Here is a 27,931-nt window from a genome sequence, read left to right on the forward strand (position 1 = left end):
AGTTGGTTTGCACCCCTTTCATATATTCTTGTGATCCATGGGTTGAGAAATACTGATCTAGTCCAACCCCCTGCTCAGACCAGGACCAGCCCCAACTACATCATCCCAGCAAGCCTTTGTCCAGCTGGGTTTTAAAAACCTCCAAGGATGGAGATTCCGCCACCCCTCTGGGTGACCCGTCCCAGTGTTTTACTACCCTCCTCGGGAGAAAGTTTTCCTAATATCAAACCTAAACTTCCCTTGCTGCAACTTGAGCACATTGCTCCTTGTCCTGTCATCTGCCACTACTGAGACCAGCCCTCCCCTGGCAGGCAGGAGGATCCGCCCCTTGCATTTTGCAGAGTGCTCATGTTTTTTTGTATTCCTCTTGCTCATAGTGCGGGGCGGGGAACAGCCTAAACCCCTGACAAGGCTCCTGATCACTTGCATGGCTGGCAGGCTGGTGGGTGATCTCTGCCCCGTCCCACAACCCCAAGCCTCCAGGTAAGGCAGCTCTTCCCTTTGCCTGGGTCTCCCCCCAGCTTCCAGCCACCGCTCCCTGCCTCCTCTGGCTGAGAGCTGGGGAGGGTAGGGGCAGCAGCAGCGTCCAGGAAATGAAGCAGGAAACCTGAGCCAGCACAGCTAAAGAGAAGGTAACTCGCTTGTCTTTTCTCCCTTGGATGACTCATGGCAGCTACACATCTCTGTCCACTTGGCCCCTTAAAATCCCAGCAGAGGTGGCCTTAAAATACAGCAGTTTGTTGCAGCCTTTGCCACACTTCCATGTAGATTCTCTCTGCAGGGTCCTTGCTTGCCTGAAATCGTCTCCATTTTGTCCCTTTTTTCGAGCGATCATCAAGTACTTGCTTCACAGGAAAATAGAAAGCCACATCTATATAATCATTCACTAATGCTGTGATCCCACAAAGGCTTCCTCAGAGGAGCTTTGCTACCAGGAGTATTTTCAGTTCCTCTCAATGGGATTGCTCCCAGATGTAAAGCTAAGCACATGAGTGAATCTCAGTAGGATGCTGGTCAAAAGGAGGAGCAGGAAACTAAGCCTCCTCCTGTTTTCTTAGGGGACTAAAGGTACCAAATAGTTCTGTTTTCTTAGGGGTTTGAACCCTGAGGAAAGAATGGCAATAAAGAGGAGGAGGGGGGGAGCTTAAACAAGCAGAATAAAAATTGCAAAGATTGAGGTCAGTGGTTATTATAGTCCATCTCCTGCATTGTTATGTGACACTGGACTGAGCAACATGCTGGAGAGGACTGTGTTAGGGATAAATCCTGTGCTGGTCCTAAAGGAAGGAGCTGTCTGTTCCATCTTTAATGTCTATGCCACTATGAAATCTCTTAGTTCATTGTGTGCATATGTGGGCATTGTGTTCCTGTTTTTCTTCCCAAATAATTCTATGTGGAGCAATGAGATGTCAGAGTGGGCGCATCTACAGGTGCACTTTAATGAACAGTAGCCTATTTTACTGTGAATTAAAACGTCTCATAAAAACCATGCTAATATGCGAATGCAAAGTAAAAATAGGCTAGTGTGCTTTAAACATCACTAAAAAAGCATGCACTTTCACTACTGCACATTAGGGTAGCCTAATGCACATTTATTTAGGATCTCAAATTTGAGGTACTAAATTTAATGCGCAGCAGGAAAAGTGCATTAATGAATGTGTAGACATGCTCAGTGTGCATTAAACTGACACACTGACTTTAGCTGCGGTAACTTTGTAGTCATGGCACAAACCATATGGCAGAGGTTCTCAAACTGGTCCGTGGACCACCACTGGTCTGCGAGCTCCATTCAGGTGGTCCACAGAAAGGGTTGCAGAACAATCAAAAATATCTGTATTTTGCCCTTCACTTGATTTATTTTTTCTGACAACGGAGATCAAGTGGTCCACTGAGACCCTCAGCAATTTTCAAGTGGTCTGCGAAAAAAAAAGTTTGAGAACCACTGCTTTGTGGTGTCTACATTGTGCATTGTGACTATGTAGACACATTTGAGTTGGTTTTAATCTAGCTAGCCTAGAGAATGAGAGCAGTGAAGTTACTGGCACATGTGTCAACCACTGATTACCCAAGTCTCTGGGTGGGTTTATATGGACCAAGCTGACGCTTCTGCTCTGGCAACATTGCTGCTGTCAGTACCTACGCTATCTAGATCAAAGCCAGTCTGGGTATTTCTGTGCATGTTGCAGTCATGACTTTCTGTGGCAGTGTAGGGATAGATGTAGACGTTTGATTCTGTAGTAAGCAGCTCCCTTTGGAGTCTAGGATTGGGGCCTTGTGTCATTTTACACTACCTGTCTTCAGTACTATTGCAAAATTTGTCACATAGCTATAGAATCTTAAACCTTTGTGCTTTCACAAATGTGTGGAATCATACTGTGATTTATGATGTGACCCCTTATTATTATTTAAAGTCACAGCTTCAGCACTGTAAGCCTACGTGGTGCTTTATAGACACTTTAAACTCATGCCTAGCCTTTAAACATAAATGTGTGTCTAGTGGTTTACAACAGATCACTTGGCTTTTGGGATGGTGTAAACCTATTTCCTCCTGTATCATGAAGACACACACTTGTGTAGTTTGTTCAGCATGTCCTCCAACTTCCCTAATTACATAGCCTTTTGCAGACCCCAAATATACCAGGCTGGATTTCTTTTTTAAGAAACTGCTGAGGAACTCTTTCATGCCACCTTTAAAAAACTGCTCCACCTTAATCCAGTCGGGATGGAGCTTGTCTATCGATGTTACTCCCCAGGGATGTTTCTGTGTGTGTGGTTGGGGGGGGGGGGTTCCTCTGTGCAGTATGAGAAATCAGGACAGTCGGTGGAGGAGGAGGGCTAGTTCAGGGAGCTGTAGTTCTGTTCTGTGTTAATCCTCAGGCTGGGGGTGAGGGAGGTTTCCTAAGTGATTTAGTGGGAGGGCATATATTAAACACTGAAAGGCAAAGAGAGAAGGAAGAGGATTAAAGGGAGGGGGAGAGAGAGAGAAAGAGGAAGCGGGTGGCTGATTTTACTGGGGATGTACATCTGCTTTGCTTTTTAGGTATAACAGAGTAAGCAATCGCACTTGGTTTTCTTTTCTTCCCCCCCAGCTGTCTGAGTGGCAGGGTCCCCCTGCATCTGTAATTATCCAGCAACATAGCAAAGCCCCTCCCTGTCTCGCCTCAGATCTATATCTAAGCTGCTGGAGCAATGGAGCTCAGGACTATGGTAGTGACTGTGGAAAGCGGGGAGCAAGACACAGTCCTCAAGGTGCTGCAGATCTACAATCAGGAGGTGAGTGAGTGTGGCAAGCTGCTGCTTGATGTCACCTTTCCCTATTTATAAGCAGGTTGGTAAGAGGATCTGTGTTCTGGGATCTCTGTCAGGCACAAGGCAGGGTAGATTTGCACTTTATAGACTAAATCAGAGGTGTATACACTTTCAGCTTTCTGTGTTATCTGCCTCATCTACTTGCATTTGTCTGTGTTGCTTGTCTGGTTGATCTTTCCTTTTTCTTTCCAGCAGATCTTGCAAGTAAGGTTTGATAATGAGCATCTAGTAAACATCTCTTCCCTGCTTTCCTTGTGTACTGGAAGCAAAGCCTCTGTAGGGGATTTTCACATCTAGGGCCCATGCTAGAAAACTGAGTGCCAATGTGGGAGCTGAATAATGAAGGAAGGTTTGAAGGCCTGAGGACGAGTAATGGATGAAGTTGAGTGGTTATGGCTTTCAATTAAGGAGCAAAAACCCCATGGGGATTTGCCAAATATGCATGTTCTGAAAGGTGATCATAAGAAAAATCTAAAATAGGATGCAAAAGGAGCAACCTGTTAGGAATGAGAGATTTTCACTGCTGGGCTAAAAACAGTTCAAAATATTTCATGAGTATACCGTCACCTTCAAAAACATGTATAGTTGTGCCCAGATAGATAATCTGTACAAGTGCAGCGAAACTTGCTTCAAGGAAGTTACACCAGAGAGACATTTGGCCCTGCAGATCTACATGACTCATTCTGCACCACTCCTAAGTAGGTGGAAAATGAGCAGAGAAAGCTGCAAATATTGTTGCAAAAGTGTCATTTACCAGGAAAAAAATGTGGGTACCACATCTGTTCCAATCAAGCAGTTCTACATGGGTAGAAATCTTACCTAAGAAACAGTAGATCCTCTTAAAGAATGACTTACAGCAGCAGTAGCAGAAACCCTGGCAGACAAAACATGAAGGAGAAAGTAGGAGAACAAAGAAGAAATTTGAAGAGCAGATAGAGATATAAAAAAAGCCACCAAGACCTTGGTAGGTATATCAACCATAAGAAACCTGTTAGAGTATCAGGGAGAAAATGGAATGATCAGTGAGGATAAGATATTGCAGAACAGTGAAACAGTTTCTTTGTATTGGTCTTTACCATAGCAATTGATGGCGAGAAACATGCTCCAGACCTATTATTTTCAGGTAACAACTGGGCATTTTTAGCATGGAAGGAACTTAATGTTAAGATACCCGAGAAATCCATAATAGCACTGTTGGAGTTTCATATTTTTCAAAGTTTCTGGAGAAGGCATAATTTGTATATGACACAGAATTATTTGAGGAAGTCAAGACTGCCAAAGATCATCAGGACTTCTTAAAGGACCTACCAAAAGGCATGCTCTAAAGCTCTTTGAAATCAGTAGAAAGACTATCATCGGCTTCAGTGAGCACAGGATCAGACCTAAAGCTAGGTAATAAAGTAATATGGAAGCCAAAAATTTCATTGTAGTCTGGTACAAGAATATGTACATTGGAAAGAACAAATCGAACTATTTAGACCTTGATAATATGTTCTAAATGAACTGTCATCAGGTGGTGGGGAGGGGGAATCCCTATGCAGTATTTATGAACAGCTCAATAAAATCTTTGATGCAATGTAGCATTGGTCAAAAACAATGAAAGGAAGTGCAAAGGATAATAATTTATGGCTTTTTTTTATGCAGAAGGGGAGAGTAAATTATTGTAATAGTTATGTTTGGACTTAAAATGTATGAATTGGTGAGCCAAGAAATTAAAGGAGAACACATTTGAAACATTTTAGAAGGAAGTAATGCATAATGAACTAGTGGAACTCATTGCCATAAGATAGCATTGAGACAAGGTGGCTGAGTAGAATTAAAAAAGGATTAGACATTTATTTGCATGCATGATTAATGAATTTCATTAGGTAGGCTAAAATATTGAAATCCACATTGAAAACTTGAAATCCTCATCCTTTGGAGCATAAATCAATCTACTAACTGCCTGGGCTTGGAAAGAAAACCCCCACCATGGGCATGAATATAAAATGGGCAATTATACATCATCCTTGGGAGCTTCTGCAGTGGACCACTGTTGGAAGCAGGGTACCTGAGTAAATGGATCATTGGTCTGATGCAGTAGGGCAACAGTGGTGGGGACTGAGGGAGGGCTCATTGCATCCTCTACCCCTTGGACACTTACAGGTAGTACAGCCACAGTTTGGCACTGTGGTTTGTTTTCAGTTACCTGCGCAGGTGTTACTGCAACCTGCACCTGTGTTAGTAATCTAGGATAGTAAGTGCCTTAGTGTTTGGTGAATGGAGTAGATACATATTTCTAGGTCATCCTTTTGAAGATGCCTCTTCCTGAGGTGTGGAAATTGTTTCATTCTTTTGAAAAAAAGGATCAGATTAGAAGTGTTATGCTTTGGATGCAGGCTTATTATTCTGATCATCTATCTACTGCAGTGAGTAGTGGGGTGAATCCTGTGATCCCTCCTCAGTTTTCAGTCATTCCTGACTCAGATAATGCTGCCACTGATTTCAGAAGGTCTCTGAAAAATGGCTAAGCAAAATCTGAATTGAGGACCTTGGAGTTTGGGTCTCTATATTTGAGTGACTATGTAAAATGTGCTAAAGAGAAGATGAAAACTTTTCTTTTTATGCTTTCCACCCAAAGCTCATTATGAAAGTGAGTGAGTTATTTGGTTCATCCTGACTGTAGCTGTGCAATTAAAATGATCAGTGTCACAAAATAAGGTAGTAAATATACACTGCAAGCTGCTATGCAGTGCGAATGTATTTACGTATGCTGATCAGTTATGTTTAAAGAACATGTGTTGAATAACTGACATACTCTCAGATATCATGCTTAGGAGGACCCTAGACAGATTAGTGACAGGTTGGACTGAAAGAGTAGATAGTGAGTACTAACTGTATGAAAAATATGTAGATTTGGGCCATAACTGGGCACAGATAGGTTGGACAACATAGCTGGATTATCATGAATAGCTACTTCATGGCTACTCTGTTATAGTTTTAAAAAATAAGTTAGCTGGCTGAAGAGCTGTATCTAGGAATGTGTCACATAACAGTAGCTGGCTAAAATGACTTGCCCAGAGTTTGAAAATTAAATCTATATACATGCTCATATCACAAGCAAAAGGAGCAAACCCAAAGATAATATTCAATTAATAATATTACTTGTTGTTTATGCATCACTGTAACTTTATGTGGCCCTTTCATAAATGAAAGGCTCATTCTGAGCCCTACGGTATTCTCATTGCTATAGTCAGTGCCAAACAAGGGAGTGAGTGTCTAGTATCCTGTCCTGATGCCTTTGACTCCCCAGCCTGAATAACCAGGTATCCATTTACAGCTAGGTCAACTGAGGGCAGCCTTCAGTAAGGCTTGAATTCGTGCCTTGGTAACTGTAGTGAGATATCATTATTGCTCTGCCGTCCCACCCCAGCTCATGGTCCTTTACAGACCAGTGAAAGTTGTGTCCAGATTCTTGGCTGTTTCTTCACCTGTTTTGTACTTTTTGGAGTCTTTGAGTGGAGTCTTTGACCAGCAGGGACAAATCTAAGCCATCCTGGTCCAACAAACGTTGGGGAGGAGAGGGAAGTCTGTCTGAAATTTTAGACTGATGGAACAGCTCCATGAGCAGTTCTGATGCTGTACTAGCTTTGTGTTGCACACCAAAGCAGTCCTCTGTGGTCTCCCGGGGCAGGGCATGAGATGGAAATCTACCACTGTCAACCCCTTTCTCAGCACAACTAAGGATCCATCCCTGTGTCCCAGCCTGACAAGGTTTAAAAATAAACACAGACAAATGGCTTGTTGTGCACTTTATGGATACATGAACTTGAAAGAACAAAACAGAATTTCTTGATTTTTATTTATTTATTTTTGCTTTGAGTACCATAGCAGATCTGACTCGAGACATGGAAATGGGAATACATCAAAGGGAAAAATTACTTACAGGGTAATGGTGTTCCGGTACTTAAAAGGTTGTTGTAAAACTGATGGTGATCATCATCCCTCTTATGCAGAAATTGATCAATTTTCTGCATCAATTTTTGCTTAATTTGCAGCAAAGATGATTTAGGTTGGATATTAGGAAAAAAATCTGCTTGAGTGATGAAACACTGGAAAGGGTTCTTTGGGCAAGTTATGGGGATTCCTTTTACTGGAGGTTTTTAGGAATGGATTAGATAAATATCTTTTAGGGGTGATCTAGATATACTTGGTCATGTCTCATACCAACAGATGGATTAGATGATCTTTTACAGTCCCTTCCAGGCCTGCATTTCTAGGCTTCTCTTAAAGCAACCATGCATATAATTCAAGTTAGCTGTGTCAATAATGTTAAATGGATTGTGCTGGAAGACAAAGACAAATGTGGAAGAGAAAGGAAAGTCAGGTTTAACTGATAAGACTCAAATGGAAGAGAAGAAAAACTTGGAAAGGGACTGGAAGAGTTTTGTGAGCCTGCTACTCTGCTAACAGTGAAAACTGTGTGATTTCTGCTCAAAGAAAGTACAAAGTAAACTAAGGTAAGGAGGGAAAGATACACAAGGGAGAAAATGTAAGTCAAGGAAGTGTTGAAAGATCATAGAATGAAATGAACTGCTTTGATAGTGCCAACTGTACCTGAGTGAAATGCACCCCCAGTGACACTGTACAAACTGCAGGCCTGGTACATCAATGAAATGCTGATGTTTTGTTGCAAACGTAGTACTTAAGAATGCTTCTGCATGTGGTCTCCTGCAGAAGTGTTAGAGTGAAGGAGTTAACTGAGCATTAAAATGCTTTGAAAAGAAGAAGCTGAATAAATCACAAAAGTTTTCAAATCAATAAAAGACAATAGGTAGATAAAAGAAACAATGGGGAACTTGACAGCAAGGTACCTAATGTCCCTTCTCTGTATATTCTGTCAGGACTTTAATGATGGAAGATGCCAAACATGCCAGATTTAATAACAAGCTAGATCCATGCAGAGAACAGTTAATCAAGAAGTGCAACGTTTGAAGACTAAGCAGATCCCAGGGTGCAGTTAGAGTCAATCTTTTGAATGAAGAAGCAAGTGAGGTGTAGGATGTTAGCTTTTCTTCTGCTCAAGAAAGCTTATGATGTAAAAGCATACCTTACCAGCTATATTAAGGGATCCAGAGCAGATGGAGAAAGCTATAAGAATGTCAGCTGTGGAGCTGATTATGGAAACACTCTCCAAGGAGAGGGATGAAGGTTGATTACTAGAATACTGAAAATGCAAAAGTGTGTATAAAATCCTAAATGATTGATATCTGTCTCAAGAGTACTGTTAAGATCAAAAGCCAAGTGCTTCACACACCTGGCAAGGAATCTTCTGTTTTAAGTGTAGGATATCCTTCTTGCTTTCTCACTTTGGGGATGTGATCCTTCATATGTGGCAGCTTTTTACCTTAGGATTGCTCTTTTTACAGAAAAAATGGACAAAACTGAAGACTGTCTATCTTCTGGTATGCCTTGTAGCCAACTTAGAAAACTCTTGAACTGGTTGCTTACTCATAGAAAGTCATGGTTAATGAGGAGGCAAAAAAGAACCACAGAAACACTAAGAACTCCTTGATCTACAACTGTACAAGCTAGTGCTGAAAGCAGAAACAAAAATCAAGTATTCATGGTAGAAACTAATCTGAATACAGGCTGACCCTGATATAGGGAATTTGTATTACCACTACTGCAAAGAAGACAAAAGGAACATACCTCTCTCCTTCAAGATCAACCTAAAGCTGTGCCCCAGAGAACTTTTCTGGACTATGAGATTCTTTTAAAGGCTTGGCTGGCCACCACTCAGCTCCAGAGTGGGGCATCTCTCTCCATGAGGAACTGTCTTGTTTTTTCACAGAAATAATCACTCGCATTTCTGAGTGCTTATATAGGCCATAGGAATTAATAAACCAGGAGTAGGACTAGAAACAACCCTTTCTGTTGATAATTCAGCCATTTACTTGTGATATAAAATTTCACTGGTTTAGACAAGGCAATAGACACTTAACACATCCCCCACATACAAGCAAACTAACCAAGCACCTATAAACAAATCAAGCTGTTTTTCCTACAGGAAAGAAGTTAGAGTTTTTATTATTGTTTCTGTGTTCAGGAAAGTACATGGGTATATTACAGTGATGGGGGTTATAATAGTATTGTGATAAGCTTTTGGAAAAAAATGAAGTCATCTGAAAAACTGACAACAAGCTTTCATGTGAGCTCTCCCCTCCCTACAAGTCTCTTCTTTCCACAAGCTGTTACTTGTTTCATATATTCATTCCTTTTTTTAAAGTATAGAAGTGACTATTTTGATAATCTAGCCCACTAATTCTCAACCAGGGTGTTGGTTGCATCCTGGGGGCCACAGGATTTTTTTGGAGGGTGTCCCAATGTGTAAAATAAGTAGACAAGCACAGGTTTAGGCTTCTCCCTACCTGACTGCTTCCCCCCCACCAACTGCCTGGCCCCTGTAGTAATGTAATAAATACATTTGGTTTTCAAATGGGGTTCCGCTCAGTTCACAAAAGTTATGGAGGGGTGCCTTGAGTCTAAAAAAGTTGAGAACCACTGATCTAGCCTGACTTCCTCTATAACACAGACTGTAGAATTTCACCAGAGTTTCCTGCATCACGTCCAGTAATGTGTGGACATATCTATGCCTTATAGGGTCAACAAAATGAGGCTTCTGTGCCTACGAATTCCGTGTTATAGGGTAGCCATTAAAACAAGGAGCTTGTGGATTTCTCTGAGCCTCAAGCCCAGGGATTTACTCATTATACAGCAGACGTTATGAGGCTAAGCCATGGAATCACCCAGAGATCAAGATTGCCCAGGGATCTTTAGTGCCTGTGGAGGATACGAGTTATTTTTAAAGGTCTTATTTACAGAGGAGTGACCTAAAAGAAAGAAAGAGCATGCAGTGAGGGAAATCAACCTTGTTAATGATAGAAAACTAGAGCAACCCTAGGAGCTGATGAAGACAAAGATTCCGACTTTTAAATTGCTGAATAGCTTAGACAGAAGAAGAGAATGAGGACCAGAATGAAGCTTGTGCTAGAACAGAGAGAAATGGGAGATAACAAGGCTTGCATCTAAAATTAAAAGGAAGGAAGTTGCACAGAATGGAGGTAATTTAGGGGACCTGGAGCAGGAAGGGGATTGGGAAGAATGAAGCAGCGCAAAGCTTGGGGGACACCCTCTGGGTGTAAGTAGTGCTCAAGAATGTAAGACAAATGTGGGGGGTGGATATGCATTCAAGTACGTAGTAGTCTTTCCTTTGATTTCAGTGGCCTCCAGATTCGGCCCTTATTGAAACCATAAGAGATGCTATTACCAGTTAAGTGATCCTTGCTCTCGTTTTGTTGTTAATCTCGTTTTGTTGGGTGAAGATCTCCATCATAGAATTCCTATACAATAAATCTTTGACCTTAGATAACCCCAGCTAAATTGGTTTTGCAGTACCACAAATTTGATTTGCAGTACTAGCAGAATTATTTTCTACCAAATATGCATCCAGAGCCAGGGAGCTACTGTCCTGAAATACTCTGTTAACCAACCTTGCCAATGATCTTGTGCTCCTTAGTATCTCCCCTTTTGATATTTTAGAGGGAAGTGAAAGCCTCTATAGTGCATCTAAAATCAACTGTTCTGTACCACATTAAGAAAACTTCATAAGCACTCCTACAACCCGAGGCCTGATTTTTGTCCATTAACATTTTGCCTGGTTTCTTAGTGACTTCAGTTGCTTATGTTTTATCAGCTCACATAAATAGACTGTTTCAAAACTGTCTATTGCACATTGCTTTACTGTTTTCCTGCATCTTGGAGTTCCACAGGTTGCCTTTTCTTTTGTGAGATGGAATTGTTGTAGTTCTAATTCATTTCCAAACCTACTGCCTTTCTGTTGAATGACTATGCCCTAGCTTTCATGCAGCTGGCTGAGTAAAGGGAGCCCATTTACTTTCTTTGAAGCATTCCTTATAAACTGTAGAGTAAGTTTCTTTTCTCAGTTTGCTTGCCTCTTGAGACTGATCATTTCTGCTTTGCTTTCACAGAAGTCTCAGTGCTTCACATTTGAAGATCATGAGCAGGAGGAGAGGAAGGTATGTCCTTCATTTCTTTCTGTGGTCATTCAGGGGTGCTTGAATGCAGAGTAGCTCATGTAGTTAGGCCCGGTGATGATAAAACCCAAAGGCTAGGGACAGACATTACACACAAATTGGTTTAAGTGATCAGAAACTGGTTTAAACCTGTAACAGAACAGATGTTCAGTGCACATAAACCAATTTGAAAATGGATGAAACCAGTTTGAGATAAACCTGGTTGAATGTAGTGTCAGACTTAACTGATCTGAGTCAAACCAGTTTATGCAATGTCTGTCCCAGACCCCTTCCTGGTTTACTTAAACCAGAGTCCCCCAGCATCCCAGATGTTTTGCAGCCCTGAGTGGGGCTCTCTGCTGGAACTCTGGCAGAGATGACGGGCACAGCAGCATACGCCTGGCTTCCCTTTGCTCCATCTCCCCTCACCACTCCCTGCTCAAGCAGGGATTCCCCAGTCCCACAGCATGGACTGTAGCCAGTATGTGGTATACTAGCTAATGCTGAGAGGTGTTTGTGTAAGGCAGACAGGACAGCTTAGGGCTTTTGGGAGCTAATCAACAGGTAGTTGGTAATGTTCCTCCATTCCTTCCTTGGAAAAAGTTGTTTAAGAAGAGCTTGAACTAATGAGAGAGGCTTTTGTTTTGTTTGATGCGCACATAAATGGTAACAATTCCCTGTGTAACTCACTGCTGTGTAACTCAATGCTCTGTTTTCAACTCCGTGCTGGCTCCCACTGGTTGGGTCGGGGGGAACCCCTCTCTAATCAGAGTGTCCTGCCAGAGCCTGGCCACGCCCCCCCTCAGTTTAGCACTGAGGAAGGGAAGGGAGGGCTGCTGTAGTGCCCCCGGCTTCTAGCCTGAGCCCCTGTTGCATATGCCCACATTTCTTCAGTCCAGAGGGGATGTCTGTATGGTTACAAACTGGATCAGCCTAGCCAGGTTAGACTAACCTGCAAAGACTGAATCAATTCAGGCTCAGGCTTTTTGAATGTCTGTCCCTAGCCAAAGAAAAAAGATAATGATTTTCCACTGGGTCACATGTGGAGCAGTACTAGGTTAGGAAGTAGGTCTGGGTGCTGATTGCTGGAATTTACCTGTCATTATATGACCTTTTAGTAAAACTGGCTGTTACCATGTAACAAAGTGCACCTGTTTCCTTTGGGTTCAGTGGTGGTGGAGATTTGTACCCAGGATATGTTATGTGGTAACTCTCATCCCATGAAGAACATTTAAAAGAACTTGAGAATTCTCCCAGTGCATGTTAAATTATTCTGAATCTGTGACATGGACTGCTGCAAAGTATGAGCTGGTAGAAAATGCTTTGCTTTGTGAGCCAGACCAAGTTTCAGATTAAAGCACTGGACTGGGACGTGGGAGATCTGAGCTATGTGCTCTGCCTCTGATTTTGTGTGTGAACTCAGGCCTGTCACTTGGACCAACAATTTCAGAAACAGCACTGATTTGGGGAGCCTCATTGAGACACCTGCCATGTCCCTGCATTTTCTTAGGCAATAGAGAACTGAAAGTCAGGACTCTTAGTGTCTCAGGGTGGGCATCTGAGGTGCTCAGAGTCCTCAACCTTAATTTCTGTGCCTTAGTTTCCCTCTCTATATAAAAGGTAAGGATGAGAAAACTTACTGTTTTATATTAAGCTGCTTGTGAGCAGCAAGGCTCTTGCTAAGGAATTAAATTAACAGTTCTCTTGTTCCTGTTCTTGGCTTCTTATTATGATGAACTATCCATGATGAGGCCAAGCTAAGCCAATTACACTGAGCTACAGTAAACCCTATAATCAGTGGTACTTTGATCCTTTCACATCTATAATACCTGCCTCACTTTGCAAGAGAGATGCATTCACCTAAAGGGAGACATTCCTGCCACCTAAGCAAACATAATGTATGGATGTGTGCAGATGGACATGCTCACCAAGTACCTGGTCGTGCATGGAAACAGCCTGACTTTTGTTTCTCTTTAATGAGGCATTATCAGTATGGCTAGACATGCAAGTGGTGCTGAAGTACAAAAAAGACACAAACTCTTCAGGCATCCATCAGGGATGTATAAGATCCAGCCAGTGACAGGGTGTCTGGAGTGGTTCTTCAGTGTCTTGTCAGTGGTGCCCATTCCTTGTCTAGAGGCAGAATACTGTTTAACATGATCTCATCTCTGCTAGGGTGCAGGCTCTGTTACTTCTCAACACTACTTGATGAGCTTTCTACAATTCCTGATAATTTGAGGCAATCACTGTTTTATACTGTCTCCTACTGTGGACACTGGAGTAGAAAGCCCCTGTCTCATTGCCTGCAACACCTTCTCTGGGTTTGAACCCATAATGAACAACTACACTCCTATCACCAGCCCTGTAGATAGGCAACGGCTTATTATGTGCATGCACTTAAACATGGCTACACACAAGCATCCTCAGAACAGACATACCCTATACTGCCTGTACCCAACACACAAGAACAAATTCACCTCCCCTTTAACTCTGCTGAACTCAGTGAAGTTATGCTGGATGTGAATAGCCTGCGGTATCAGAAACATGGTAAGATAACCACAGAAAACACAAAGACTACCATCCATGTAGTTAGGAAATATCCTTCATCTACCTACCCACACTTAAGTCTTCATCTGCAGTGAAAAAATGTCCTTTTGTAAGAAATGATTATGCTCCCTTGGCCATTGGAAAAGTCTGTGTGTTTAACTTAAAAGTGCTCCAGTAGATTTTCAAGAAGGATACTGTAAGAAATATGGTAGATGGCCTTGGGTTTTGTAGCGGTAAAGGCTAAAGAATCCTAAATGCAAAGAGCATTCGAAAAAAAACAAAAACTTGATGGGACAAAGCAGGCCTGTCAGCACACCTGTCTCCCTTACAAAAGGTCAAAATGAGATTAGAATCCAACAGAGACTTTAGTAGAGTGAGCCACTGTGCCTTTGTGGAGCTTCTGCTTGCTATACATAGTGCCCTTACATGTGTTTTTATGCTAAGTGTTTTTTATATTATTAAAAATGATTGTAATGTTAAAGTGATGCTGTAGCCAGGAATTATGGGAGAGGCAAGAATTTCTTTGGGTGATAGTTGGTCCAATAAAAGATATCACTCCCCAAAAATCCTTGCCTTGCATAAAACTTATTGATCACTCCAGTACTTCAAGAAACTGGATTGTACTGTAATGTCAACAGATCCTCCTTCTTGGGTGGCTGAAGGAGTTTAACTGCAGAGCTTGGGTATTACAATATAACTTTTATAAAATGTTTGTAATAGTTATGTCTTCAAGGAATCCTCCTCATTTAGTTCACTTTGGATCATGCCTAGAAAGGCCTGGGAATTACAAGACCTCATTGATTTTATGTTTTGTTGTCTCCAAAGACATAGCTGTGATAAATGGCCATTTCACCCTCACTTCTAAACACTGACTTAAGGCCTGGGACCTATAGAAAGGTCTTATATTACCATGGCATGATTACTTGCATGGGATGTACAAAACAATGGTTAGTGCCATCATATGTATAGTAAAAACTAATTTATTAGACACGAGAATAATGCATCACTATGTTCTTATTAATCAGTGTATGGAATGCTTGCTGGAGTCCCATTGATATGTACACAAAATGCTTTGGCTAACTTATTATCTGTTAAAGTAATTTCCAGATGTACATACATACTAAATCAAAATGGAACTTGTTCTTGATAATTAATTTGGTACCAACCTCTGCCCTCCATAGCACTCATCAAGCCAGCTGATGTTTACTAAGCATTAGATGCACCCCAGCTTTTCATAGCCCACAAAACATAGACAATCAGCCATTTTGCATAATTGTTTTTTATTTTGATTAAATGCATGTAAATGAACAAAGAAATAATCTTTGGCAGATTTGTTTTACTCCTTCATAATCATGTAATTCTTATATAGTGAGTGTGCCAAATTTTTGTAGTAGGAAATTGTACATTAACAACATCTGTTCTCATAGAGTACCTGCCATTGTGCATGAGTGATAGAATCCTTGTCTGTCATCTGAGAGAACCATGTTCGATTCCTGGATGCATATATAGCTGCAGTCATCAAGGCACCAAATGTCTGGACTTGGTCTGGCCTTTGCATACTGTCTCAGTGGTCTAAAGAGAGGATGGAAGTTCTGGGCAGCCTCCATTCTTCTGCCTAGGCATGTCTCAAAGGTCCTGGTGACCTCTCAAGTGTACATCAAGGTCTACAAGGATTAATGGTTTTGCCTAATATTACTGTCATTAAGTAATCCAGTGTGTACAGTCTGCCCTTCGAATTTCTTTAAATACATTTTACTTCAGTTACAGGTGTCAAAATCATTCTGTATTGTGTCTTAATATAGCCTGAAAAATGTCTCATAAAAAGTTGAAGATTGACTAATTAATGAAAAATTGGTCACTCGTGGATAATTAGTCATCATTACAAGTCTTCTTGGACTGATGACTTAACCAGATTTGGCTGTAATTGAAAATGACTTTGCAGGGCTGTGTGATGTATTATTTTTTTTATGTTCAGTTATTTACAGTTATGCAAGATGTCATTAATCCACAATGAAGTCGTTTTTCAGTGGGTGTAACATTGCTATCACTGAAAATATGTTATTGTACACCCCTGATCAGTCTGGGTCAGTGACTCTTCCTGTTGTTGGTATGAAGTGGTGATTTCTGCTGTGTCTAAATGCTTAAGGTCTTTAATCTTTGCAACAGTGTCCCATTTGCTTTTCTACCAGGCTAGATCCTTCTCCCATCCCTTATTGTTGTATTATGCATCCCGTAGATTGTTCAGCCTATTTCCTGCATCTTTAGAACATTCTTCTTCCCCATGACTTTGAGGCACCCATTACCTCCTCCCATATTTCATTGCTCAAAATTGGTCCAATTGCAAAAGGTGGTGCCAAATGACCCTGAACTTTGGAAAATCACATTGGAATCTGAGTCTTTGTGGCAGGGCCATCTCTGGCTCAGCACAGTGCATTATGTGATGCCAACATTTGGGAGCAATTGAAATGCCAGCACTTCTAAGCATCATTTGCTGTATTTTCGTGTTTCCCTTTTCACTCCACAGAAACTGGCACAGCTGCTGATCAAGTTCTTGGAGAGGGAGCTCCAGCCAGCTTGCCAAGTCACATGTTTGGAAAGCATCCGCATCCTCTCCCGGGACAAACACTGCCTTGACCCCTTCACTACCAGGGAAGGCCTGAAGACCCTGGCCAGACATGCTGGTATTGACTACTCGGAGGAGGTCATTCGGGAGATCCCAGATCTGGATGTCATCCTGGAGGCCCTCAAGTGCCTCTGCAATATTGTCTTCAGCAGCTGCCGTGCACAGGAGCTGACAGCTGAGGCCCGACTTGTGGTAGGCCTGACTGAGCGCATTAAACTCTACAATGAGAAGAAACTCCCCCATGAAGTCAAGTTCTTTGATCTGCGTCTTCTGTTCCTGCTGACAGCCCTGAGAGTAGACATCCGGCAACAGCTAGCCCAGGAGCTCAGGGGAATCAGCCTGATGACAGACACCCTGGAGTTGACACTAGGGGTGAAGTGGTTGGACCCTTATGAGGTAGCTACTGAGGGGAGCCTTCCTCCACCCTTGCCTCGCCAGGAGACAGAGCGTGCTATGGAGATCCTCAAGGTGCTCTTCAATATCACATTTGACTCCGGCAAGAGGGAGGTGGATGAGGTAAGTTTCCTAGTGGTCATTTCTCAAGCTGTTCATACTGCCTGTGATTCAGTTTGATTTGTGGTTTTTCCACCTCCCAGTTTTCATTCTTTCTCTGTTGCACACTAATGTTGGTGCAGTCTCCTGCCTGTTAAACTAGCAACAGAACTGTGCCCTGGGCCCTTCACGTTGAAATCTTTAGTATCTCTGTCCTATGTATTGTTAACTTTTTGATTTCAGAACATTTAGAAACTCTTCATTGTCTTTTAAATGTTCCTATGACTTGAGCTATAACCTTGAGCTAGAGAAGAGCAGAGAACTCAAAACATTTTTAGAAATAGTAAAACATGGCCTTTTCCACTTTCTGCATCAGCTAAAGAGTATGATGGCAGATGCAGGCAGCTGACTTAGGAATGTCTGTAGCTTCTCCCCAACCTGGTATCAGCTGTACAGTGTGATGGAGGACTCAGGAAGATTAAGGTAGGGTATGGAGTAGGAGCAGGATCAGCAAGTGGTTAAGGCAGCAGTAGCAAAACTCTGGGTTCATTTCCATGATTAGTGCATTGCTCCTCTTTCTCCATTTAATGAAGATGGGGCTTGCTCTGGGTTCTGGAATGCAAGACTGTCCCAGAACAGCAAAGACAAAGTCACAAACCTTGTGATATTGAGGACTGCAGAGACAGATTTCCTTCTCATGATTAGGTGTGTCATTTTCTGTTTTGGGGCCAGGAAGATGCTGCTCTGTACAGACACCTGGGTGCTCTCCTTCGTCACTGCCTGATGATTTCAGCTGATGGAGAAGATCGGACAGAGGAGTTTCACAGGTGAAGAGCATTGTCTCAAGTGTGAGACTTGAACCTATGCATCTTTCTTGCTGAGAACTGAAACAGCCATGCACACATGAAGGGTTGGATTTTGATAGCATTAGCCATGGCTACAAGTGGTCCCACTAAAGTCAGTGGGACTGCTCGCCAGAGTAAGTGCTCAGTAACTTGATTAAGGTGTCCACGGTCTGGATCTTAAATAAATTACTCTATCCTGTTGTCCTGAATAGTTGTTGTGCATTGGATATAGACAGTTCTTCTTGGAAATAGGCCTGCAACCTCCCAATATCAAGTCATGTTTGACCTTGATGGGTACCTCCCCTTATTAGTGTGGTCATAGCTACAGTCTACATGGATGTCCCAGTAAAAGATAATTTTTGAGCTTACTCTTAGGCTCCCCAGGAATTAACAAATGAACCTGTTCTTTGCACAGTTTAAAAAAAATGCATTAATGCAAATCCCTGATCATCTGCTTCTTCTTTTTCTTTACACTCAGCCACACAGTTAACCTGTTGGGCAACTTGCCTCTGAAGTGCTTGGATGTCCTACTAACTCCTAAGGTCCGGCCAGGCTCACTTGAGTACATGGGTGTCAACATGGATGCAGTCAGTATCCTGCTAGATTTCCTTGAACGACGTCTTGACAGGGTAAGGGGGAGATTGTTCAAAGCCAAAGGGGAAAGTCTTCTGGACTCGATGGATGGCAGACATGATCCTCTACCTCACATATAAATATGCTGCTTTCTCCTTTAAAAGGCAAAATGAAACAGAGAAACAATAAAAACTGCATCATGTAGAAACCACAAAAGCATCAGCAAAAGTAATGGCTGATTTGGAATTTTCCTGAGTTGTTTGAAGATATTCCTCTAATGGAAGAGGCAGATATTTTTCCAACAGAAGCTGAGGAGTGCTTGGTAGCTTAGCAATTTGATAAAAGGTTAATTGCCTAGAAGATGACTGGTTGGTGGAATGGTAAGATGATTTATTTGTTGATAAAGATGTAATAGTTGTATTGGGAGGTAACCACTGACTGCTTGGTAGTTGGTTAACTGGTGGTTGAGTGCAAGGCTGGTTATCAGGGAATAGGAAGAACTATAACTAGGTAATAGTTGGTGAATTGGGCAACTTTGTGGATACAAGGTTTGCTGGTATAGTTGACCTGTTTCTTTGTAGTGTCTAACTTAGAGTCAATTGGTCACTGCTCTCATTTAGATAGAGAGGGCTGAAGTTTTTGTAGGCTTTGAGCCTAAATGGGGGAAATAACAGTCAAATTCCTCTTCAGAATCATGGAACTTCTTTTCCAGCAGCTTGGTCTAAGTGTCTTCTGAAGCCAGAGATAAAACTCATCAAGGTGGCTGTGTTTTCATTCTCCAAAGTCACTCCAGGGGCTTTGTCAATTTTGACTGCATTATGCCTCACAGCAGGGAAGCTGCTGTTGCAGAGTACTGGAATCTTTCTTAACCCATGACTCCTTCTATTCGGCTCTACACTGTTGCGATCTGCCTGTATTAGGAACTGAACTACCTACACTTACTGTTTGTTTTGTGCTCTTTTTCCTAGGGCCATAAACTGAAGGAAAGTCTGACCCCTGTGCTGAACCTGCTGACTGAGAGTGCCCGTGCCCACCGCCAGACAAGGAAGTTCCTCAAAGCGAAGGTATCCTGCTGGCTTAGGTAGAATCCAAATTACATTAATTTCTGAGTCTTCTCAGGTGAGAGGAGATGCTATGGATCTTCTATGAATACCATCAGGCTACAAACGGATATCCCCTCTCTTATTATATAATAAGTTCTGACCTCCAAGTCTGTGAGGCCTGTAATCTCTGCTGTTTGTCTGCACAGTTCCTGCTTTCCCCTAAGCTTATTCAGTGAATTGGTTGATAGAATCCATGCAGACACCTTAGTGCAAGATGCTGCAGAAAACCCCAGGCTGTTCTGTTTTGATCCCTCTCACTGTGGTTTGCAGGTGCTGCCTCCTCTCCGGGATGTGAAGAACCGCCCTGAGGTGGGGAACTTGCTGCGGAACAAGCTTGTGCGCCTGATGACTCACATTGACACTGATGTAAAGCACTGTGCGGCAGAGTTCCTCTTTGTACTCTGCAAGGAGAGTGGTGAGTGAGGAGACACCTCGGGGCTGGGTGGCATCTCCTGGGTTCTCAATTCCAGAGTAGCTGGAAATGGGATCCAAATTCCAGTAGAAGCTGCTGTGTAGAGCTCACAGCACGTTGTGCTTTCTTTGGCTGAGGGAAATTCTTTGCTAGTCTTCAAATCTGCCAAACAGGCAGTGGGTGGCTATGGGAGGGCAGAGGGAAGTGCACCATGGGAAGGATGATTAGCTTTCCCATCTCTTGAATGCAGCTTCTGGAGGAGTGGTGCCAGTGATTTGGTGATCTGCTGCCAAGGGTTGAGTCCTCCTTGCCCCACAGGTAGTGGGTATCATTCAGACCTGTTGCCAGCAGGTGCTCCATACCTCAAGACCCAGCATAGTTGCTGTGTAATAACACTGGTCTCTGCTTTTCCCTCTGCTTTCCATTCCAGAGCAGTTGCCATTTTGGGGATACTTTCGAGGGGATAAAGACCTTGCGTTGAATGTATTGCTTCATAGCTTGGGAGCAGGATGTGTGCCATAGCCTTTGTTTCTCCTCCTGACTTTTCCATGTGAAGGCATGTCCTGTGGACATCCATGTTGGCTGCTGCATCAAGTTTGTTTGATAGGGTTCTCTCATTTGCCTCCTGACCCTATGAGTCTTTTCTCTGGCTGGGTAGCTGGTAGTGGGGTGGAGCAATGCCCTGAGTTTTCTGTCTCTTTCCCTTGTCAGTGTCACGGTTTGTGAAGTACACAGGGTATGGAAATGCAGCAGGGCTCCTGGCAGCACGAGGCCTCATGGCAGGGGGCCGGGAAGAGGGAGAATATTCTGAGGATGAAGACACTGATACAGAAGAATACAAGGAGGCTAAGCCCAAGTACAGAACCCTTTCTTTCTGTTACCAGTCTATACTGTCCCCCATACCCTTTCTCTGTTCATTATTCTGTACATTTCCTCACTTGCTTTCTATTTATCTCCCTAAACCCCTCAAGACACGTTGCCTACTTTCTGCTCCCCAACCCCATTTTACTGCTTGCCTGATTCAGTGGTTACCAATTTCCTGCTCCACAGCCACTCCCCACCCTTCAGATTGAAAGTCTTCACCCTCTGGATGAGCTGCTCATGTGCCCTGGCTGTAGACCAACATATATGTCCTATTAATAGGCCTTATGAAGAGAGGCTGAGAGCCATGAAACTCTTCAGGCTAGAAAAGCACAGGCTCTGGGGGGACCTGGTGGCTGCCTATAAGTACATAAGGGGTGTGCATCAGGATTTGGGGGAATGTCTGTTGACCAGAGCACCCCAAGGGATAACAAGGACCAATGGTCATAAACTCCTCCAAGACTGTTTTAGGCTGAACATAAGGAAAAATTTCTTTACTGTCCAAGACCTGGAATAGACTCCCTCCAGAAGTGGTGCAGGCACCTACTTTGGACTCATTCAAGAAATGTTTGGATGTTTAATTTGCTGGGATCCTTTGACCCTAGCTGACTTCCTGCCCCTGGGGCAGGGGACTGGACTTGATGATCTTCAAGGTCCCTTCCAGCCCTAACATCTATGAAATCTATTGTTGGCAGCAGGATATGCTGTCAAGAGCAAAATAGGCTCTTTCTGTGTACAGCTAAGGTTGGGCAAAGGGGAAGGCACTCTTCAGTAAGTGGTGTGAGCAGTTCTTGTAGAATGAGAGTTCCAGTGCAATGCCTCCACCTCCAGCTGCTGTGTCCCTGTGCTCAGCTGATGAGAACCCATTCCTATGTTTCCTCACTGAGGTCATGGTATGCCCCAGTCTGTGCTGAGCTCTGAACCAACACAGAATTTGTCTTCTTTGGTTGGGCCATTGGTCTGTCCATTCCACTGTGCCATTCAGTGCCTTTTTAGGCTATATTCATGGATTTTTTTTTTCTGTAAAACTTTAAATTGGGAGGAGCACAGTGGTGAGTTTTTTAAATTTATTTTCTCCCCTTGGATTGAAATCTTTGGATGGAAATGGGTAGGGCAGGGTACATTCCAACCCCAGTGGCTAGAGATGTGGGAGTTGCTTGTAGAGAGAGTTGGGTGTGACACAAAGGGGGCAGGGGTAGAGCCCCTGGTGCACTACACTTGTACTCCTGTGATACCACTAGCAGTCAGCAGCTAAGAGAGAGTGTCCCCCTGCCATTGAACTCTTCACATAGTTATAGGCAAAACCCACTTTTTAATGAGCCTGTTTGTCTCCTCTCTCTCTTCTCCCATTCATGAACATGGGCAGCATTAACCCAGTGACAGGACGTGTGGAAGAGAAACTCCCCAACCCCATGGAAGGGATGACTGAGGAGCAGAAGGAATATGAAGCCATGAAGCTGGTTAACATGTTTGACAAGCTGTCCAGGTAATAGAAGTGTGTGTGTGCGTGTGCTCCCATAGCATGAGGATGCAGTGGGATTTGAGAGAACCCGTAGGTTTCTGATGATATACCAGATCAGAGCTCATATGCTTGTATACCTACTTGTAGGGCTTCAGGAGGAGAATGCCAGCTCAGCGTAGGGATAGTTGGTAGGGTCTATAGGAGATGGACATATTAACCAGTCTATATACCATGAATGGGGCATGCCCCCAGTGGCTAGAGGGGGCACGGCTGTGCCGGAAGTGGCAGGAGCTTGGTGGCGGTGAGTGGGGAGCTCCCATAGGTGCCCCCAGCACTGTCAGCGGTGGGGGCGCAGGGTAGCAAGCACTGACCATGAGTTGGCGACCACCTGCAGGTGCTGCTGGCAGTGTCAGCAGCAGCCAGGGGTGATCATGGACTGCCCACAGATGCCAGTGGTAGTGCTGCCAACGGGGTGGCAAGCAGCAATGTTGACAGTGCCTTTTTTGCAGGGGGTGCACTGCCATGCACAGGGGGTGCATGTGCACCTATGTGTACCCCCTATGCATTGCCCCTTCTGCGCACAGTTACCTCTGTAGAACGAGTTTAGGAGCCTTCATCAAGCACCTTTTGAGGTAGTGTCAGAACCACAGGTCACCTCACAGATGTGTTCTCCATTACCAAGTGCATCTGAGTACAGTCACCTCACTGGAGTTCAGCTTGGAAGCTCTGTAGCAGCTGGCAGCACTGCCCTTGGGTAGCTGCTGGTAGGAAATAGTATTTCAGTGACAAATGGCAGCCAGTGCCACTGATTTTCCTTCTCTGCAGGAGAGCCTTCTCTAGCAGTAGCTGATCCATTATTCATGGGCCCTGTAGACAGGAATCCAGGATTTACCTAGTGAGTTCAAAAGACCCCAAGACAAAGGAAAAAGGCAGTAGGGCAGATGCAGATTATCAGTTAATGAAGGTGCCACATGTTTTTCCATTGTGTGTTAAAGAGAAAGAGACCCAGCCTGATGCCACTAACATTACACTGCAGCTGGCTGGTTAGGATGGTACCAGGGCCTCTAAGGTATTCTACACTCAGACCAGTGCAGCAGGAGCATAGAGTGGCTGTTCCTGGTGCTGCTGGAACTGTAGGGCCACCACTGTTCAGTGCCTCAGGAGCTGTGTTTTTACTAAGTTTCTTTAGAAGCAAAGCCAGTTCCTTCCTTGGATTAGATTGCTTGGTCAGTGGGGTTTTTTTCCTGCTGTCATTAAAAGCTTTGAAACTGGAAGCCTTGAGTGCTCAGAGGTTTCTATAAGAGTTTTGGGTGCTCAGCATTTCTGAAAATCAGGCCAGCCTTTGTTCTTTTAACAAGCTTGTTCCAGGGGTCATCGGTTTCATTGGTGTCAAACAGCATTCTTCTTGGCTGTCATGTAGGTCTTGAGAGATCCCATAGGTCTCTGATGCTGTGACAGCTTAGAACTCACTGGTTCCAACACATACTTTTATAGGCCCTCCTGGAGCTCTTCATGGGTCTCTTGGGGGATGGACATAGATGCTTAGTAACAAGGGTGGATCTAGGACCAATGCATTATTGTGATTCTTCATCAAAACTACTTTTCAAAATTGCTCTGCTGTTTTCCCCTTTTAATTGCAGACAGCAAGTCATCCAGCCGATGGGGATTAGTCCAAGTGGCAACCTTACCCCTCTGGAGAACGTTGTGCATGAGATGGCTGAGGAGAGGTCATCATCTGACTCTGACCGGGGGCTAGACTGATATGGACCTATCCGTCTCCCCCCAGGACTGTGGACCCTCCACTCACCATCCAGAACTGGTGCTGCATTTGGCGATTTGGCACCGGGCAAGGGACACAACCCATGGGATCTGAATAGTGGCTGCCTCCCCACTGCCCTGGGAGGGAAATGACTATCCCCTCCCTAATCCTGCAGCCACCTCTCCTTCCCCAAAAGCTCCCCACAGCTTGGTTCCATCCTGGTTTCTCTCCCTTTATGCCCATAAGGATATCATGCTCTAGCCCACTCCTAGGATTTTCCACTAGGACTTTTTATAAGAGAATTTTTGGGAGGGGAGGAGATATCTTATCACATCCACAGGGTTCAGTAGCATGTGAAGCATTGTCTGTACTGACACTTGTGTTGGGTATATGACTTTGCGTGCATCTCTGTGTGGTGACAAGTGGGAGCACTGTTTGCATGTAAGCAAGACACATGCATCGTGAACATGGAAAGGCCTGTCTGAGAACATAGGTTGGAACGGGGGGAAAACAAGGGGTGGGTGGGTGGGTGTGTGTGTGTGTGTGTGTGTGTGTGTGTGTGTGTGTGTGTGTGTGTGTGAACATGCATGCACAAGCACAGAGTATGACTGAGCTGTACAGTGGTGTGTGTGCCTGGTGAGGATGTGTCCCTATGCGTGTGGAGTGAGTGCCATTGTGCATGTACAGATAGAGCCATGTGTGAAGCATAAGCACACGGATGTAATGTGTGTGTGTGGGTACAGAACATGTGCCAGTGACTGATGTCTGATGAAATGCCCTGGTGGGGACATGTGATATTTAGATGGGTGTACTGGACCTCCTGATAGGGTACACGTAAACATTCGGTGTGAAAGCATTTATATTGTATTAATACAGATCTTGTCTGAAGCTTTCAGCGCTTACACTGATTGCAGGGCTGACATCTGCAGATGACTCTTTGCCAGAAATGCTCTGATTTTTTAGTCCATGGCACTGTGTAGTGCTCGTTACCACCAACTAGTAGTTTCCTGGATTAACCTCTCCCTTGGCTCTTTCTGAGTGGGAGACCACATCCCACACTTAGTTGCCTGCTTAACCATTTGCTTCAGCTTCCACCTATCCATAGCTCTTTGAACTCACAGGCTGGCATCAAAGTCCATCCATCACTAAAGCTTAGACTTCCCTGTTCTCATAAAGGAAAACAATCCTCTGGTTTGTCTTGTGTACCAAACATTTTGAAACTTATTAGCATAAATAAAAATGGAAGAATTCCACTAGAATAAAGAAAACCTTCCCACAAATGAGTACATTGATGTGTCATCTGAGTGTTGCAACTTGAAGCAAATGAAAAGGCAGTCAGTGTTCCTGAGAAGTTTAAAGTTTATTCCAAAATAACTCGTTTTGGTATAATACTTTAAAGCTGAAGCTATTACTAGACCTTAAATGACAATAAGAACAAAAAAACTTAATTAAATGGTGTAATTTGAAATAAAGCATCAGAGCTTCAGGAACCTCATTTCCCCAAATCATCTTAGCTCTGCCCATTGTACCTCATAATGTGTACTGGGATTCGTAGGACCATAAAATGGTTTTTGGCTATTTTTCAAATGTTTGCAATTAATACTGAAAACAACACAATGCTGTGGTCATGTCAGTTCCAGTTTCTCCTTTCTGGGGAAGAGGTCATAGCTATTCTGAGAATTAGTCTATTCCCACTGTCTAAATCTCAATGCTTACATGGTTGCGCAGGTAGTTGGGGCTCTGACCCACACCAAAAGAATGAAAAGATGAAATGCAGTGATGTTTCTATTCTGTATAGAGAGGTTGGATACGGAGAGTTGGGCTTTGTGGCTTGTAGTTCAAGGGTGAAGGTTCAGGAAGTCAAGAAATGGTGGAAACCCTAGTGGCCAGAGTGTTATTGAGAAAATGGCTGAGACCGCTTAAAATGTTTAGCAAGCAGCTTACATTTTAAAGACAATCTCTACTGCAGGGGGAAAAGGCAGAGATTTCTAATTTTCCCCCTTTTTTGAAAATAATAGTTTTGTATTCTCTACAAAGTTCTTCATTGATGAAGATTTTTTTTTAAAAAAAAATCCAAGTTCTCAAAGGGATACAAATTGAATAACTTGGAATTAACCCACTAAATTTTATAAATAGACACCTATCCCCCCCCACACACACGGACTGGGATAAATAATTCTGGAATTTCTAAGCCAACTGCTTTTTTTTCTTTGACAGAAGCTAGCAAAATAATAATAGGAAGTTTTCATGTATGTGTAAACTTCTGGTCTTTGCAACACTTATTTCACAGAAATATTAAACCACATTTTATTCTACCTATTAGGCACACAAATAGACTTAAGGTGCTTAAGGGCAATCTTATTCCACTCTGCTCAAGCCAGATGATGACATGTTACAATAATAGATGCACTAAGAGATTTTCATGTCAGGGTGGCGTAGGATTGCACTTAGATGCCTGATGGGTGGAATGGCACCTGGCCCCATTGTTTTAATTATGAAACATGGTGCATTTTACTATTTATCGTGTTACTATTTCCTTGTCATTAGATCCTTCCAGCCATTCATGCTTAAGACTCCATCTTATAATCAATTTAGACTTTAATCCAACAAACCCCAATGCATGTGCTTAATTTGAAACAGGTGCGTGATCCGTTGATATCTGTAGGGTTTACCTGCTTGTTCTAAGTATGAGCGTGAGTGTTTGCCGAATCAGGGCCGAAGTCTTCAAAGACATCTTTGATATGTATGATTTGGAAGTGATATGTGTTGTCAAATAGTAAAATTTTAGCCATGTACATACAAATCAGCAAATCTCCAAGCATGCTAAATATCTGATGTTTTGCAAAACAAAATAAACACTTCAGCTTTTATTTGAGCTGCACATTCAAATAAATTTAAATTGATGGTCTCATATGCATGCAGGAGCATTCCAAAGTATTTGAAATACACATTCAGACAAACAAATCTGTTCATCTGAATGTGAGATCAATCAGACTACTTCTCTAATTTTTTTTACAAAAGCCAGGAAGTTCAGTCATAAATACTCAGTTATGTCACTGTTAGGCTAGGAAGAGCCAGATTCACAGCAGATGTAAATTGACAAAGACGTCAATGGTACTGCTGGGTTGATCTACATTAGCTGAGGACTGGGCTCAAAGCTTCTACCATCAAAAAAGATAATTCAAAACTAGCACGCATAGAGCACATTAACTGAGCCATACTGCTCCTCCATATGTAAGGCATGAAGGTGAGCATAAAACAAAGCGTTACAAGTATACAAAGAAGAAATGTTATAGTAACTATAGAAATCTTGCATCAAAATTCCTTGACTTCTGTGCATTCAGTGGGCCACCATAACCTGAACCTTGTGTGAAGTGTTTTGCATTTAATCTTTGCTGTGATTCTGTAGACCTAACTTCAACTGAGGTAGTATTGTAATAGGTGGACTAATTAGAGACACATTCTCCCAGCCATATTTCAAATCCCATGTCAGGATTGGACTCACTTGCAATAATAGCACTATCACAAGTGGGGGGAGGGGGAAGAGATTCTATTGTTACGTCCATCTGTGTGATCTGCAAGTAAATATCTCATGAACTTTTAGAAAGGAGGTAATTGCCGTAATGTCATAATATTTCTTTTCTCTGGGAAAGGGGAACAGGTAGGCAAGCCTGTCTTGCTCCACATGTTGGAAGTATCTTCTGAGTTGTAACATGCAGGAAATCCAGCCAGCAGTTAAAAGATGGAACACTATTAGATCGATAAAAGAGCAAAGATGGGTAACAAAAGAACAGATGGAAAGAGTTAGGGAAATGGGATGAAAACAATTAACACTAGGAAATGTGTGAACTACACATAGAAATGCAATGG

At 43.0% G+C, this 27,931-nt stretch overlaps 1 protein-coding gene across 3 annotated transcripts; it reads left to right on the plus strand.

Moving 5' to 3' along the window:
• Nucleotides 1-322: 322 nt before the first annotated feature.
• Nucleotides 323-27,782, plus strand: RIC8A (RIC8 guanine nucleotide exchange factor A). 3 transcript variants are annotated; one of them, XM_090032316.1, is made up of 11 exons: nucleotides 323-632; nucleotides 3,090-3,273; nucleotides 11,340-11,387; nucleotides 16,456-17,069; nucleotides 17,772-17,873; nucleotides 18,370-18,520; nucleotides 19,433-19,528; nucleotides 19,838-19,982; nucleotides 20,691-20,835; nucleotides 22,207-22,326; nucleotides 23,943-27,782. In XM_090032316.1, the coding sequence occupies exons 2-11, from the start codon at nucleotides 3,190-3,192 to the stop codon at nucleotides 24,061-24,063; spliced, it is 1,626 nt and encodes a 541-aa protein (XP_089888442.1). In that variant the 5' UTR covers nucleotides 323-632; nucleotides 3,090-3,189; the 3' UTR covers nucleotides 24,064-27,782. The 3 variants fall into 3 exon arrangements, with proteins under 3 accessions (XP_089888442.1, XP_089888444.1, XP_089888443.1); XM_090032318.1 differs by having other exon boundaries at nucleotides 324-632; nucleotides 16,456-17,070; nucleotides 17,779-17,873; XM_090032317.1 differs by having other exon boundaries at nucleotides 341-483.
• The last annotated feature ends 149 nt before the right edge of the window (nucleotides 27,783-27,931 follow it).

Source organism: Crocodylus siamensis, chromosome 2 (genome assembly GCF_052110815.1).
Source record: "Crocodylus siamensis isolate JL-2025a chromosome 2, ASM5211081v1, whole genome shotgun sequence".
Classification (NCBI taxonomy): domain Eukaryota; kingdom Metazoa; phylum Chordata; order Crocodylia; family Crocodylidae; genus Crocodylus; species Crocodylus siamensis.